General features: G+C 59.1%; 1 protein-coding gene across 4 annotated transcripts in view; it reads right to left on the bottom strand.

Moving 5' to 3' along the window:
* TFDP1 (transcription factor Dp-1) overlaps positions 1-17,543 on the bottom strand; it is a 30,358-nt gene that overhangs the window by 7,060 nt on the left and 5,755 nt on the right. For 3 of the 4 annotated variants that reach the window (XM_068526583.1, XM_068526585.1, XM_068526584.1), the window contains exons 3-5: positions 8,287-8,353; positions 3,389-3,495; positions 611-732 (exon numbers count right to left, since the gene is read on the bottom strand). In XM_068526583.1, the coding sequence (XP_068382684.1) occupies positions 611-732; positions 3,389-3,495; positions 8,287-8,353 (296 nt within the window). The remainder of the gene's footprint in view (positions 1-610; positions 733-3,388; positions 3,496-8,286; positions 8,354-17,543) is intronic. The other variant, XM_068526586.1, reaches the window with a different exon arrangement.

Here is a 17,543-nt window from a genome sequence, read left to right as displayed (position 1 = left end):
ACGTGAGCCGGCTGAGATGAGCCAGTGCAGACACCCTGACGGCCACATGGCAGCCGGCGCCCAGCGCTGAGGCTGGGGCACTTCCCCTTGGCGGGGAGCCCCAGCGTCTGACCTTCCTGAGTCGCCACAGCGAGGAAACGGTCGCCCCAAGTTTCCAACTGATGAATTTCGGGAGCGGATGATTTTTGCTTTAGAACCAATACAGACACGATTCTACAGCTTTGTTTTTGTTTGTTTTTAGGGAAAGTTGCACAGCTGACCTCTGAGTAAAATCGCTTTCACGTCACTTTGCTTTTGGAGGAAAGGATCAAAGGAACAGGGTGCTGTGGCCGTCACACAGGGCTGCCCCCACGGCCATGTTCAGCTGTTTAGGAGAAGCTGCTGAGACCCGCCACGTTTATTGGGGTTCGAGAAACGGTACTTTCTGGTACAGACAGCGCAAAGTGTGAAAGCTACCGCTGCGTTAAGAAGCCAGAGCCCACCCCCAAAACCACAGGGCGGCGTGGTCCACGCATCTATGCCGGGCACGCGCTGGCCAGTGCCCGATGCTCTGGCGTGCTGCTCGGCCACGCAGCCAGAGGCTGGGGGTAAATTCTAGGCAAGTGCTCACCCGGCAGACCAAGGTGAGGGGTCTGAAGGCTGGTTCTGGGAGACAAAGTGAGTGTTAGGGGTGTGTGGGCTTCCTACCACGATAGTGTTTGGCGCTGCAGGTCTCTGAGGCGTACCAATTACCTACAGTCAAAAAAGACAATTCAGAACAGTCAGAATCTCCCACACACGATGCTGTCACTTCATCATTTCTCATTACCTACAGCCGCCGCTGAGTTCCATTAACCACAAAGGTTAGAGAACGGTCACGTGAGCACCCAGCGGGGACACCTGGAGCCCTGGGCAGCGGGGGACGCCCAGCGGCCTGGCCGGGCCTGGAGACAACTCCAAGTGGGACCCTCACGTTCCTCTTTTACTTCCTTTCCTTTCAACGACACATGACAGGATAAAACTCTATGCTTCAGCGGTGCTACGATGAGGCCCAAAAATGAAGAAAAAAAGGAACGCAGGGCTAGCGAGGCTTGCTGCAGTGCCCCACCAGCCCACCCAGCCAAGCGGGGAGCCCCGGGCACCCCAGACAGCACAGGGCGGAGGAGAGGCAATGGCACCGGGGCAAAGGCAGGGGTCCCGCCGCCCCCAACACACAGACACCCGTCCCTGCACAGAAGGCCTGTCTTCTGACACCAAGCACTCAGAACCCTGGTCCCATCAATCGACAGTCACACATTAACGGGGGACACGGGGACACTGCCTCATCCAGCCAAGTAAAATTCTAGCTTTCCAAAGATCTCGTGCCCGACCCAGGAAACCACTCAGAAGCACCGTTTCCTGGTGACTGCACGGTGACGTCGCCGAATGTGTCAGCACTGGGTCCCCAGCGCTGGGCGCGTGGAGAGCAGGCCGTGTCCGGGCTATTTTAAGCGGGACACTCCCGCTAGTCTGCTGCTTAGTGGGATAAGGGTTACCTGCCGTGGCCCTGGGACAGCTGACCTGGCACACTGCAAATTATCCCTAAGCCCAGGTCACCTGTCAATGTTAATGATCCACAAAGCACAGAAAGAAAAACAGCTTAGCTGAATTTCATTCTTTTAATTCACGTTCCCAGTGTCACGATAAAGCATCGTCAGAGTGTTTTTCAAACTGTAGGTCACTCTCATCCAAAAGACATGAAATCAAATAGCAAGTGCTCTGGAAAGGGAAACAGGATGGAAAAGAGGATGAACCCCCAGAGCTGAGGGCCTCACGGGTGTGCGCTGACGGGGCCCCGGGTCTCGGTGGGAGGTGCGTGCAGCCAAAACCCGTGGTCACCGGCTCAGGAACCTCGAGACCCGTCCCTCTCAGCACTCAGCCCGCTACGTCCCCAGGAGAGCAGGCCCAGGACGCCGGCCCAGCCCTGCGTGGCCCGCACAGGCCAGGCCGCTGCCGCGCCCCCCAAGAGGGGTGCCCAGCCTCGGTGTGACTGCCCCAGCAGACACAAGCGCCCACTCCACCATCCACCCCTAAGGACACCTCCCGTGGGTTCCACTGTTCTGCAAGGAGAACACAGCACCAGGCACACAGCAGGCGCCCAACAGGTGCTCACTACAAGGGCAGCCTCCTTCGACAACAGGACAGGGGAGCGGGGAGCACACCCTGGGCCCACGGGCCACTCACTGCCCACAGCCTCGCGGAGGACACCGCAGGTTTTCTCCCCTCACTCCCCTATTTTCACTATTTTCCATGGACTTCCCTCCTGTGGGAACCTGCCAGCTCTTCTGCTTTTAGCCCTCTGTCTGTAGAGATGGGCAGGCATCTGTGGCAGGCCAGCTTTAACTCTCAGAACTGGGATTCTGGGAAGAACACATTTCCATAACTAGCTCGGCTCCGAGACGGCTTGGGGCAAGTCAGCGGTGGAACTTCAGGTTGATAAGCTGAAGGTCGGAAAGGCACCAACAGAAAACTCTTCACGTTGGTCTTCCTCCCAACTATTTAAACTGGTACTAACGACAGAACTGTTGCTACAATCACCGAGCTATTCTCAGGCGTGACTGCTCTAACGTAACGCACAGTACCTATAAAATAAAATGATGTGAATTATAACTTCTATCAAAAAGACATTTATTGGATATCTGTGATGTGCCCAGTAAGGCCTAGGACTCCCACACACCACGGATTTGAAAAATCACAGCAATGCCGCTGAGCGAACGTGGTCACAGCTCACCAACGGGGGCGAAGCGACAGGGAGCAGGCACACAGCTGCCCGGGGGGCCGCCTGGCGGGGCGTGGACAGCAGGTGCAGGTGGGCGGTGAATGCCCCTCCCTGCACGGCCCCGTGGAGCCCGCGAGTCCCGTCAGGAAGGGAGCCGCCAAACCCCACCAGTGGGAGCTGACGGGCCGGTGGGAGTACTTGGAGGAGAGGCGCCTGGCACAGTCCCAGGAGCGCAGACCCGCCTCTGACGCCCTTCCATCGGCCAGGATGCGCAGGGAAGCCCCCGCCCTGCAGCGCCTGACGGCCAGCAAGGCCCTGACCCCACCCTGAGGCCCGCACGGACACCAGTCTCGTGTCCCGGGACGGCAGTCAGCCCGCCCTGAGGAGGGTCCAGGCCCGGGAGCGGCCAGCCCTCGGGCCGCTCTGCCCGAGCGCACGCGTCACCCCAGGAAAACACCGTCAGGGCAGATTCGGGACCAGCGCGGCCGGCGGGGAAGCCGCCCTGGCCTGGCCGGGTCCCACCGTCCAGCGGCACACGCAGGAAGGCCCAAGCCGGGGCAGGACACACGGCGCTGGCCACGTGCTCCTGAAACCCACGGGCACAGGAAGGGAAGCCACAGGGCCAACCGGGCACCACCCTCCCGGCCTTACCACTTGCTGAGCGATGTTGACATTGGACTGTCCGAACGTTTTTGGCAAGAGCTGCTTCCCAAGCGTGTTTACTGTGGAGGGATGGACAGCCACTAAGGACACCACACCTGCAACGCAAGGAGACTAGAGGTCACGCCTTTCCTGAATTAAGGCTCAGAGTGTCCGTGTCAGGATGACGGTGCCCCTCGGGAGATAGCCTCACTGCCCCTCTTACCGTGTTAGACCCACGGTCCGCTGCAAGCACCGCTAAGCCCGATTCTCAAATCTGAGGCAGTTGCACCCACGCTGCCGCTCTCCCTACAACGACCCCTACCCACCCCTGTGCCCTCGCGTCCAGGGATCGGGGGCTCCGGTGCACCCAGGCCGTCACCAACCTACCCGACCCCTGTGGGCTGTCTGCCCACCGACAGAATGTTCTGGTGGGACCACAGGCCCCGAAGCCAATAGCTCTTAAAGTCTGCAATTCTAAGACACTTACAGAACTTCACAGTTGGAATTAACTTGTATTCCAACACCTCTGTGTGTGTTTGCAACCTGGCGTAGAAATCTAACGATCTGCTTTTCCTTGACAAGTAGAATCCGTTTCTGTTTCCAGGAAGAGTGACTTGCAAGGAGCTACCACCTCTCTAAACACTCAGATAACTTAACGCAGAGGCGGGGAAACACCTCAGCGGGGACGGAAACTTCCCTCCCCTCAACACGGGCCTGCTGAGAGCACTGTGTGCCCAGCACCAGCCTCGGCCCCAGGGATACAACAGTGAACCCCCTGCCCTGCCGACACCAGAGGGCACGCGTGCCCGGGGGAAACCGGCAGGCGGGCCCGGGTGCACGAGCATCCTGGAAGGGCCGGGACGGTCTCAGGTGAAGACATGGATTTCCAGCCCCACTTGAGGGAGGGAGAAAGCCCCCTGCGGACAGGACCCCCTGGTTCCCCTAAAGCGCACGGGCTCCGGTCCCCACAGGGTGGATGGCGGGGGTTCTACGGGCGGGGAGCCTTGCACCAGGCTGCCACCGGAGGGCGTTTTCCTTCACTTCCACCAGGTTCAGCAAGAGGGAGAGACATGGTCTTCCATCTGGCCTGGTCTGAGGTCTCATTTTTGAACTCTTCACAATCCATGCATTTTAAATAAACTTCTTCAAATTCCAGTAAACAATGAATTTTGCTGCTACGTATGAACAATGAATAATTTCTATTAACCTAAGCTGACGAAGACAGATATGCATCCTTCAACTGCCTAAATATTAATATTTTTACCAATCAACACCAAAAAAATTTAAACTATTGGCTGTAAGCAAAATAGGTTTATCTGCCTTGAGTTTTTTATATCCCTCTAAAAATAGAGATCTGTATCTTAACAAAAACAAATATTTAAAAAATTGTTTTAGATATGAGAAAGATTTTTTTTTTTTAATTATTTATTTGTTTATTTATTTTGGCTGTGTTGGGTCTTCGTTTCTGTGCAAGGGCTTTCTCTAGTTGCGGCAAGCGGGGGCCACTCTTCATCGCGGTGCGCGGGCCTTTCACTATCGCGGCCTCTCTTGTTGCGGAGCACAGGCTCCAGACACGCAGGCTCACTAGTTATGGCGCATGGGCCTAGTTGCTCCGCGGCACGTGGGATCTTCCCAGACCAGGGCTCGAACCCGTGTCCCCTGTATTGGCAGGCAGATTCTCAACCACTGCGCCACCAGGGAAGCCCGAGAAACATATTTTAAAAGACAAAACATTATTCTGTTTTGCACTGAGAGATTTAAAACACACTTAGGCAATTAAACATACCACTTACAGATTTACGTACAGATGAGTAACTAGTAAGTTTCCAAAAATACGGAATTGGTTATTCTCACTAAAAAGAATAACTTTTTTTTCAATTCGGAAATGATTCTGTTTTCAACGACCTGTGAGCACGGAAGCTTGCTGGGTCAAAGCCCACAGCAGCTGCCCGGCAGGGCTCCCGGCGCTGGCCTTTAGAGCCCATCTGTCCGTCGTTACACGGAGGCCACATCCACGGAGGGCTGGGCGGCCACCTTGCCACTGGCCTGCAGGTCTGGCTACGACACCCAGCCGCTACCCAGGCTCCCACCTTTGCCCAGCTCGGGGTTGTGGGGGGGGACTCGGGGGTGGACCAGGCCAGCCCCTCCTCACCTGCACCCATGCCCGTCTGTCCCACCCCTGGGATCTTCCCCTTGAATGTTACTGTGTGAGAAACGCTGCAAATAGGAGTAATTATTTTGCAGGCAGCCTTACGCCAGTACACAGCATGCACAGAATAACGAGTATCATTTCACTGTCTCTGCCGAAAAGCTCCCCACTCCACCCCGCCAGCAGCTATCGCACTCAGAGCGTTCGCTCCGTTTTCCACGCTTCCCACACACACCCACGCATCCAAGAACAACGTGAGTGCTCTTTGCGGGCCTTTAAATCTAGAAGATAGTACATACTGTACATATTCTGCAACTTTGATTCTGCTGTTTTTGAAACTGATCCACAGAGAGATCTAGCTGACTTCCTCTAAGGCTGGGCCAATTCCATTTTAATATCATATAACATGTGTAACTATACAAACGTACAGTGTAATACCTACGTGTTCCTGGGGCTGAGTGCCACTTCTCCAAGGGAACCTGGGTCCCAGGTGACCTTGTGCGTCACGGGATTCAGCCCAGCACTGGCTTGCAGCTGTTCCGTGGCACGAGTACACGCATGCACACACCCCAGCACCCTCTCCCAGGTCCCTGACAACTGTTGACTCAGCTGAGATTTACCACTTTTGGTCAACATCCGGCATGGAATGGTATTTCCCTTTTGGTTTAATCTGGCCAGAGAAATCAGAATGCTTCACACATTTTCCTAATAAAGGTGCCACACGCAACCCATTTATGGGGGCGGGGGCCTAACATCTCGGTCACAGGGAGGGTTAAGTTATAACACAGGCTAGGAATCTGCTCCCTAGAAATGACATTGCTTTAGCCATAAAATGTACTACAAAGCCTTTCTTAAAGGAACTACCAAACAAAATATTTTCAAATATAACATTATGAATTGGAGAATTCCTTTCAAAAAAAATGAGTTAAGAATATATATTGTCTGACTTGTTATAACCATTAACAGAAAAAGGATTCTAAAAATATTACATAGTTTTATAATTAGTAACCATATCATTAATATCTATAGGTTTTAAGATACCTTAAGTATGAAAATGTGAGGTTTAGCGTTTTCTTAAGAATAATTTTAAGCAAACATTTAAAAATTACCAGAACCTAATGTTTGCAGAGTTACTATTTGCCTGCCATGCTACAAATACTCTGTGGGCTAACGTGGCCAAAAGGGTTAGGACAAGGCGGCCACTCCGCATGCCGGGTCTTCCCAGCCCCGCCAGCCGCTGGCGTCACTGGCACTGGAAGAGCCCGGCGGCTTCCTTGGTTCTCAGTCATCAGCGGGAGCTGCCCTCCTGGGCCATTACAGCGGCCACACCTGCCCACGTGGACACGCCACTCACGGGCAGGCCCTGCGGGAGCTCCTGCGTGGATCAAGGTGCAGCACCCGCGGGCCTGGGGCACCCTCTGGCCGTCTTGGCGCCCTGACCCCGGCCACTCCTGGGCGACTCCCCACCACGTCCTGGGGAGCAGCCTTCCACCTCCTCGAGAACCGTCCCCATCTGGAACTTCCTCTGAGCACCCCCTCCCTGCCCCAGGGGGCCTCTGTGGGGAGGGGCACCTCGCCCTCCTACAACAGGCCTCCCAGCAATAGCGGAAGCTGGTTGAGGTCACCCTGCGGGTGTGTGTCTGAAGGGCAGGTTCCGAGTCTCAAGAATCGTAAAGTGAGACCAAGCCTCCAGCCACACGTCACTACTAAGTTCTCACTTCTGCTGCCCGAGATGCCCGTCCTCAGGCTGAGGGACAGCGTGAACCAGAGTGACCCGCGTCCCCAGAGGACGCCCCTCACCAGTGAGATGAGGACCCGCCCTGGGAAACAGCACCTGCGGGGAGTGGAAGACGGTGGCCTACGCGCACCCGGTACTCGGGTGCCCAGAGCTGCCATCGGGCCACAAAAGGTGGCACCAGATGTTGCCGGGAGAGGATGACGCAGGTCCCAGGACACCACGTACATGGATGGACACCAGGTGTCAGATGCCCTCGAGGAAACGTGCACTTAAACACACATTTACGTCTTCAACTACACCCTTGGGTACGATCGGCGTTTTTTTTCAGTGAACACGTATTATTTGTATGATGAAAACTTTCCAATTTGAGAGGCAACAGCAAGCGCGACGAAGGCAGACACAGATCAGAGGAAGGAGGGCCCTGCAGCTGTGGCCCTGCACGGCACGGCCTGGTCCGCCAGGCATCACAGGCCAGCACCTCGAGGTGGGCGTCCTTCTGACCCAGCAAATCCACATCTGGGAAACCGGCTCAAATACACCCACTAGCAGGCGTCCATCCCGGGTCCCTACAGGAAGAAAACTGCAAAGCTTGGGGCCCCTGGGAAGAGGGGCTGCAACGACCCGCCCCACCCCCTCCCCTCAATCCCAAGGGTGCAGACAGACGTCGAGGCCCATTCAAGACACACCGCGGACGAGGAGACGCCGCTGTCTCACGGGGCCACCATGTACCCGCAGGTTTGAGGTGGGCCTGATGGGCCTCAGCATGGCTGCCCTGAGGCGGAAGGAGTATCCGTGACCCGCGCTGTGTTCTCTTCCTCACACTTTGCTACTTTTCCCGAATCTCCGCACATGGCACACAACTTGCAAACCAAAATAAACGGGCGCTGATCCCGGTCCTTCGGGGGCTCCAGGCAGGCAGCTCCCCAAGTGGGGCTCCCACCGCTGACAGGGGTCTTCACGTCAGGGGAACTCACACCCACCCCCCACTGAACACACTTATCCCGAGACGGGCGCCCTTACCTTTTCCAGGACTAAGGTTCTGGTCTATGAAGACCTTGAGTTCCCCGTTGGCTTCAATTAGACCGGCCTGCGGGGGCAACAACAGCACAGTGAGGAGGCGTCGGGAGCGCGACAGGCAACCCAGCAACCCACCGCCCACACACCTCGCGACACGCCTCAGAGGGACCTCGCTGCCCCCACGCAGCCGCGAGGCCCGGGGGCACGAGCTGCCTCACCCACCGTGATCGCTCGTCAGCAGCGGGGAAACGCTCCTTCCAGCCCCTGAAGCTCAGCCTTTGGGACGCCGTGCAACGCTTCCCTTAGTTATCAGTTAAGTCGCGTGTCATTTTACACTTGGGGTCAGCAACGCGTAACCGCGGGTGGGCCACCGGGAAAGCAAACTGGTGCTCTGGCCTGAGAACAGCGCCTCTGGCTCCGTCAGAGCGCCGGGCACCGCGCCCCCAGCATCAGGACAGACCACCTCTGCGCACGGGGGGCGTGGGCCTGGGGCCCGGGCGTGTCCGTCCCTGCCCTTCGCGGCCACGGGGCCGCGGGACGCACCCAACACCCGCCAGCGCCCCCCTCGTCCCGGGGCGACCAGAGGGGCACAGGGCGGCGTCTCACGGTCAAGCGCGTTTGGGGCACCAGCACGACGGGCCGCTGAACGGAAGGAGCGTGTGCCCGACACGTGCGACCACGGAGGGCTCGGAGCACCACCCGAACTGTCACAGGGACGGCCTCGGGTGGGACACGCTGGGGACCCGGACCTCCACGGGCCAGCCACGGCACCACCCTGCCCGCCCGCGTCAGGCCCGTGTGGCAGCGGCTTCCCACGTCTGAGAACCGCCGGCGCTTCTCTGCCCCGCCGAGCGTCAGGAGGGGCGCCCGCAGCCACCCCCTGGACACAGCGGCTCTGCTTGGAGCGGGGCCCCAAATCCAGCTCTCCCGACCGGACCTGGCCGCCAGACACGGACACGCGTGCGTGTGCACACACAGACACACATGCACGTAAACACACACACACCAATGCACACCACACGCTCACACATCCACATACCCGTGCACACTCACACACATGACCCATGCATGTACACACACACACGCTCACGCTCACACGTGCACATACACAGCAACGCACACCTCGCACGCGCCCGCAAGAGCCAGGTGTGAAAACAAAAGCTAACGGAGACCCTGCCCAGCGCCCCCCGAGACCGGCCGTGGAGAAGCTCACCTCAGCCCTGCACCGAGGTGGGCTGGGCGGGCATGTCCGTGAGGCGCTCAAACGCACGCACGTCCCCCGCGGGTAGGCAGGGGAGCCCCCCGACCTGCTGAGGCCCCAGACAAAGGCAGGCCACACGGGAGGGGCCACCCGCCAGCCAAGCCCAGCAACGCCCTGTGGCCGTTTCCTGACCCTCCGATCCCAGAAAACAAGGGGACCAAGTGCCTGACCACAAGGACCACGGGGGATCACGGCTGGGGAGCCCACATCTCACGGGTCCCAGAAACGCCCCAGTAACGCAGGCTCGGAGGCCCAGAGCCCCAGAGCGAAGACCCGCCACGGTCAGAAAGGGCCGTATAAGGACACACACACGCGCACCTGACACAGGCGAGGAGAGAGCCTGGTCCCCCTCGCCTGGACGGCAGCACCAGGCAGGGGGCCCCAGGCCCCCCGCCCTTCCCTCCGGCTTCCGTGTCCCCCGTCCTGCTCCCCCAGAGCTGACTCCGCGTGGACGCTGCAGCCACAGAGCAGAGACCCGATGCGGACATGCTGGCTGGCGGTCGAGGAGGTCTGCCCGCCCCCGTGACGAGGCCAGTGCCCGCAGGGCACGGGGGCAGCCCGCCCTGGTGACCAGCGTCCCCTGCTCCGAGCAATGCCGCTGCCCCCGTCGGCCAGGGCCCCGACGCCCCCGGCCTGCTCGGTTCTCACGCTTGGCCCGCAACGACGTGACCCACGATCGCTCGGCAGCTCACGCCCAGGAAGCCCTGCGTTGGGGCGTTCGCCCCCCGCCCCGGACGCAGGGCCCACCCTCTGTTCCTCGGCCGCAGGCTCTCCGCAGCAGCTGCCCGGCCAGAGCCGACAGGCACGGCCCGTCCCGCAAACTGCTGAGGGTGGGGCAAGGGGCCACCCTTCTCTGCCAGCCCCAGCCTCCCACCTAAGCCAGGGGGACCTGGACCAGGAGACGCACGAGACACGAGGCACATGGCACACGAGCTCTGAACCAGAGCCGGCTCCGCGGCGACACTGCACGGAAGCGCCCTCCTGACGCTGGATGCCACGCTGGATGCCACGCCACCTGCACCCGCCGCGCGGCGCTCCCGAGCCGCTCACGCCCCAGCGAGGAGCCAATGTGGAGACGTGGCCGGAACACACGGCAGCACCTGCGTCTCCCGCCGGGCTCTCGGCGGTCCCCTCGCGGGTGACAGGTGAAGCCTGTCTGGGCCACTGCAGGGGCCCCCCCACGGGGGCCAGCTGACCCCCTGTGGTGACGTCACCCAGAGCCACGGATCAGGCTCCGCCGCCTCCAGAGAGACCCCCAGAGCTGCCGGGAGCTTGGCCCTGATCTCCCAGCAGGGGCAAGAAGCCTGTGACACCCGACACCCGACTGAGGCCCAACGGCCGGAGGTGCCCGTCCCTCACACGGACGGCCACGTGGACGGCAGCCGGCACCCAGCCAGGCTCCCAGGCGCAGACACTCCCTCTACTTCCCAACACAAGGTGTCAGCATCAGAGGAGACACAAGCTCGCCTGCCCGTGAAGGAAACCGAAATACCTGAGAAATCCTTCCTCCAGACAACCTGAAGCACAGCAACGCGCAAGTGTGCCACCAGCCCCGAGGGACCTCCTCGCTGAGCCTGGAGGAGCAGCCTGGACCTGGAGCCTCAGAGCCGAGCGCCGGCCTCGGGGGACCCGCCCTCACCGGGGACCAGGGACTGTGGCCCACGGCGGGGCCGCCCCTCCTCCTGTGCTGCTCGCTCCGGGTGCCGCAAGGACACCGAGGCCCCCCGGGGTGGCCGCCTCACCCCTCGGACGCCGCCAGACCCGGGGACAGACCTCTCAGCAAGGCCACCCGCACCCGACCCTCCCCAGCTGCTGGGAGAATACCTGTTTGCTGTCACTTTCAGCCACTGAATTTTGGGGTCATTGTTCCCACCCAGAGATGACGCTGTTTACAGGTTTCCTCAGAACATAAAGTGTTGCCGTTCACCCTCCGGCCGTCACTTCGGGGGCAAACCCCCAGCCGTGGGCAGCCGCGGCCATGACCCCTGGATGTGACGCGACCGCAAACCGTCAAAGACACGCGGTCACAGCCCAGCAATTTACCAGGCTGCCTGACCCCGGGAGTCCTTTCTGAGGGACTAAGTGAGCGACACCGGCCTCGGGCGGGCGGGCGGCAGCCACAGGAAAGCAGCTCAAGGTGTCAGAGCGACAGCAGACCCTCGAGGTCACCCCGCTGCCAGGACGACTGCAACTCATCCTTCTAAACACCAGGGACGCTGCACACAGACGTCCCCCATCAACCCCGCACCCAAGGCCCCTCTCGCCCGGCTCTGCAGGAAGGTGACAGAAGGCGTCTGCGGGCCTGAAGACGACTCAGGCCGACACCCTAGCCCGCCCCAGGCTCCGTGTGGGCACAGCATCTCTGCACCGGCCCTGCCCTGCGGGACACCGCACCAGAGCAGGACAGACCGCGGATAGTGCAGACCTCGGGAGAGGGGCCAGTCCGTCCCAGGTACGCGTGGACTGCTCGTGGGCATAGACACCCACAGGCCACCCTCCACCCCGAGTCTCGGCGGCAGCCTTTTCTAAAACACCCGCTTCAGGAGCAGGAGCCCCAAGGGCAGCTGGGAGTCCAAGGAAGGCCTCGGGGCCTCTGCCTGCACCTCGCAGCCCAGAGGCTACGACCTCAGGGCCTTGACAACAAGCATCAAAACACAGGTGGCGCTCTACCTTTAAGAGGTATTTCTGAAATTGCAGTTAACTGGAACGTAAGTGCTCTGGACTTTGTTTCTGACAAAATCTTGATATTTAAGATGCAAACCTGGCTTCCTCTAGGGAAATACCACGCTGCTAAATGCATTACATGTAAACCAACAACAAAGGCACTCGTTTGCCATAACTCACCTTAATTTTTCTTAGAAAAACCATATTCAGCCTTTTGTGTTCATATTTAATAGAAAAAGTTGGTTACTCAATTTTAGTAGGTAAAGCTATCCCATTCACAGTAGCAATAACGGTAAAGCACGTGTCCCCAAAACATGTAATGCTACTAGAAAGAGCTGACCCCATTAAGAACGAAAGCTGAAAAGTTGACGACAACTACTTTACTTAAACTAGCAAACCTTACTAGTGCCGCCACCACCACGCTCCAGGCTTGAGAAATGCCAAGTGGGCCCCCCGCTCGTCACATGCCCCCAGGAGGCGTGACCTGGCCGAGCCCTGCGGCATCTCCCCCCCCCCCCCCCCGCCAGTCTGCCTCCGCATCACCTCCCGGCCTCCTTCACTGGACCGCGAGGATTCCGCACACCCCAGGGCCCGCCCACCGGGGAGGCCGTGAGCAGGGGGCTGGGGGCGGGGCGGGGGGGGAGGGCGGAGGGAGCCAGTTTGCAGGCGCACACTCCTCACCTCAATAACCACCTCCTGACTCATCCTGAAAGGCTGTGGCACTCCCCAAGCCACAAGGCACACCCAGCGCATCAGTGCTGTCACGGTGACAAGACAAAAAGACAAAATCCATCATCACTGGCCCTCGTGGAAATCATTAGAAAACCTAGTCCACAGCGTCCGGAACGTCGGCACTGACGCGCATGCGAGAGAAACATTAGGTCCTTCCACCACAGCGGTCACAGGAGCAGCCCTAACGTAAAAGGGCACGGACCCCGAAGAACACTGCCCGCCTCGCCGAGGGACCCGCACCCTGTGAGCGAGCCAGGCCCCCGCCAGCGGGGCTTCGTGCCCTGCCCAGTCCCCTCCCCCGAGTGCGGCCTGACCTAGCGGCCAAATCTGCAAAGGCCAGGGCAGGTCGCCAGGGGCCAAGTCGCCTGCCCGCTGGCTCACCGCCCCTCCCACCTGTGTCTTGTGCCCGTCTCTGTCTCTCCCCATCTCTCTGTCTCTGTCTCCGTCTCCTCGGCCCCCTCACTCGCTCTCAGGATGTGAGGGCGACAAGCAGCCCCCGGGGGCCTCGGGGACCATCGAGGACACCACTGGGTGCCGTGCTCCTGCCGCAGACACCACGGGTGACAACACTGCTCTCCAGGTGCCTAGACTCTGGGTGACCTGCTACGGAGCTGACCGCAGCCACCTGCCATGGAAGGGCCACCACGGAGACACTATGAACCAAGGAGGCCGGAGCGCCAGGGCGAGGGCTGAGGTCCATCACGTGAAGAAAGACTCCAGGAGGAGAGCACAGCTCGGGAGCCTGTGCCTGGGACCTCAGATCCAGCTCCTGCCACACACAGAACAGGCGAAACCGGCCCCTGGCGCTCGCAAGGCGGTGCAGGGGAAGCTGCCTGAACGGGGGAGGACCCAGGGCCACGTCCACGTGAAACACCCCACGGGGTCCCGGTGGCAGAGCCCCTCCGGGTCCGGGACCAGCGGGGAGGCACTCGGGAATCACCGTTCAGTGTTTGGGGTATTTCTCTTCTTTACTTATTTGCATTATTTTTTGAGGTACAGCTGACGTACAACATCATACAAGTTTCAGGTGTAAAGGGTTCTCGCCTTCGAGAGACACGTCCTGGAACGTTTGATGCCACGACAGTAGGAGTGTAACCAGTCCCGGGGGAGGCAGGACGGTGGGACAGCCCTGAACCGAGTCACTCGGGACACGACAGGGATGCGGGGCCGTGCTCACGGCCCCTCCACCCCTGCACACATTTGAGGTGGCCCACGAAGCCTCCTCTAATCATCCACGTTCATATTTACCAACATGAAAGCGTCCGGGACAAACCCGCGGAGAAAAACAGCAGGAACAGAACGTCCGAGAGCATTTATGCAAAGCCGTGTAACGGACGTGTAAGTTATTCCCAAAACAATCTCCAAAATCTAACAGCAAGGCCACCCTGCACTGAGATTTCAGATGACTCTTAACTTTCTTTCCGACTCCACGTGGATTTTTAAATAAACCCTCTACTTCCGTAACTGGGCGAAACATAAGGCTACTGCCGCTTCCTCAACAGAGGATCCAGAGGCCCCAGGATCCCAAGATCCAGGAAGCACGAGGTTGGGGCTGCAAGCCGCGGCTCTGAGGCCGCAACCCCACCCCCGGCATCCACGGAGAGGAAACCAGGTGGCAGCCAGAGCCACGGCCACAGCGAGTGGCCTGAGCCTCAGGCACAGGGCAGCATCGGCCACAGGTCTGGAGAGGAGACGGCCAGCGAGCACCAACACTTCCCGCGCCAGGCCCAGGGCCCGTCACCAGTGGGGGTCACACTCACAAGGCCCAGCGGGCTCCAGGGATTGGGGGGCGCAGGTGAGGCAGGCGGGGCCAGGAACCGGGGTGAGGCTGCAGAGTTCAAGTGAGACCCTGACCCCCTGCCGGGATGCTGGCCGCTGTCCCCGAGGGGCACACGACCGGGAGGCAGGGCACAGCCCAGCCCGCGTCTTCTGCTTCCTCCTTCGGGGCCCTGACGCCCGGCTCGGAAATGCCAGGGCTCCAGGGCCTCCTGTAGGGCATCAGAGCCCCCACGCCCCCAGAGACCCACGTGTGAAGGAGCGCTTCCCCCCACTCCGCCCCCAAGCTGCACCCAGCGCCACGCAGATCGTTTAAACCACCACCTTCCACCCACCAGAGAGCAGGTGCCGCCCCACTCCCCAGCCCCCAACACCAGGTCCTGGGTCTCCCGTCAGACCCGGGAGCCCCGCTCCCAGCCTCACCCGCCCTAGAAGGACGCGGCCTCTAACCCATGATCTGACCAGCCTCACTCATCACGGCCAGAAGAACATCAAATTCACTCCACAACAGGCGCAAACGCAAGACTGCCCTAAGAAAACGTGACATGGCTCCAAGACAACTTCTAAATACCTGCTTACGTCCTGCTTTCTGGCCTTTCTGCGGCAGATCTGCAGGGGCTAGCCCTGCTGCACCCCCTACCAGGCGACGGAGACTAGGACCCCGCCCATCTGCAAGTCGCCCCCAGGGGAACATGATTTCAGGTTCTTTACGACCAGAAAGGCTGACCCAATGGGCGGGCTTCTCCCCTTCCCCAAAGCCCCCGAGGCCTGTGCTGGGTTTGCCCCTCATCTGCTCTCCTACCCACTGTGCCTGGCCACAGCCCCTCAAGGGGAACCCCGTCCCCCGACCCAGTGCAGCAGGCCCTTCCCCCCAACAAGTCCCTGCTGCCCTCAACCCACGGGCACGTCCACACTGCAGCCAGGGCAGGAGGTGGAGGAGGCGGCACAGGAGGAGAGGCAGGGTCCTCCCTGCACCCCGATTCTGGTGGCCTGGGGCCCCTGCACCCCATCTCCGGCAGCCTGTGGCCCCTGCAACCCGATTCTGGTGGCCTGGGGCCCCTGCACCCCATCTACGGCAGCCTGTGGCCCCCCTGCACCCCGATTCTGGTGGCCTGGGCCCCCTGCACCCCATCTCCGGCAGCCTGTGGCCCCTGCACCCGATCTCCGGCAGCCTGTGGCCCCCTGCGACCCGATTCTGGTGGCCTGGTCCCCTCAGCTGCGCTAGTGGGTGTCCACCCCCAGAGCTCTGATCAGATCTAGATGCTATCCATTCAGCATAAGACATTTTCACTCAAACCCTGATTTTTCTGAAATGCAAATGAAACAACATAAAGATAAGACCCACGCCAGGTACTCAAGTCACCAAGACCAAGAAGCAGAGGACCAGCCATCGTGTAACAGCTGAGGCCGAGACCATGGCCCCAGAGGGGCAGGAACACAGACCCGTGCCGGCCTCGGTCACACTGCACCAGACGACAGGGAAGGAAGAACGTTCGGACACCTGGAAACTACCTGTTCTTAACATGAAACTTCCAGGTGTGAACTCTGGTGTGTTCTCCTTTGTGTAGCCTGAAATGATGGTATATTTGCCACTCGTGCTGACGACAGAAGAACCAAATCTTAACGTTTTGCTGTGAAATGACGACAAAGCTTTCACGAACATCCTTAGTTTCTGGAGTGGATGCAAATCAACAGGAAATCGACGCCCGAATGGAGGATGCAGCACAGGGTGTGTTCAATTCACAAAGAAACATGATGTTTTAAAAGGAAAATATTCAACCTCTGAATCAAAAAATGCAAACTAAAACAACGCAATTTAAAACCTCACCCATCAAATGGAGCGAGTTTGTGGGTTTTTAAATTCTCAAACTTGGTGTTGAAAACGGGCGGTTAAAATGGACTCCGACAACCTGATGGGAGTAGATGCGACCCGGCACGCCCGCCCTGGGAAGTCATCTGAGGACGCCTCAGGCACGGCACACACGTGTGTGAGCGTCCACACGCAATTACACTGCCAGGAACCCGTCCTGGGTTATCTCTGTGGATTTGTGCAAACGTGAGAAGACTGAACTGGAAGCCACCAGAATCCCCACGGCTGGGGCCTGGGCACGGGGGACACAGCAGAGGGGCTCTGCCGAGTTAACCCAGCCCCACCCCTTCGGGACCCTCCGAAGACCCGCGCGTCAGGCCACCACTCGGCTGTGTTCGCTTCTAAGTGCCCACTTGTGCCGCTTATATTTGTTATTAAACGCGTGGAAAAAACTGCAAACAATCTAGGTCGCATTCAGCGACTTTAAACGTCCTCTACGTCCTCCCTCCATCCTGCAGAAATCAAAGCTGGGCCTTAATGGGCTATGGTTTGTGCAAGAAACGTGAATCGCTGGACCCATTGGCCAAGAAAGGGCCTTCGCTCTACAGCCAGGGGGCTGGGAGGGCGAGCGTATGTGTTTGAATTTTACAAGATGAGTTTAGGAATGTATCATTTTTTATTATTTCCCATTTTAGGTCACTTTTTCAGCAACTGACCACCTACGATTCCCCAACATGTCAAATAAACGCACAGCTGCTAAAGATGACACAGGAGAAAAGAAACGCTGACTGGGGGAAACAGCGGCAGTACACGGACGTGGACGGGGTAGACGCGGGACGCACAGAACGTTCACACGTGGGTAAAACACACCTTTGCTGTGTACGACTCAGTGAAGACCCAACAGGAATAAACTACAAACCCCCAACAATCCCTCTCAGATGCCGGCTGGCAGATGGCTTCATTCTCTTCTTTTCGTTTTCCTGGAGCTTTCCAACTCTGGCACAACTAACATTGCGT

This window comes from Eschrichtius robustus, chromosome 18 (genome assembly GCF_028021215.1).
Source record: "Eschrichtius robustus isolate mEscRob2 chromosome 18, mEscRob2.pri, whole genome shotgun sequence".
Classification (NCBI taxonomy): domain Eukaryota; kingdom Metazoa; phylum Chordata; class Mammalia; order Artiodactyla; family Eschrichtiidae; genus Eschrichtius; species Eschrichtius robustus.
Note: the sequence above shows the minus strand (reverse complement) of the source record. Positions and strands in the feature narration are given on the sequence as shown.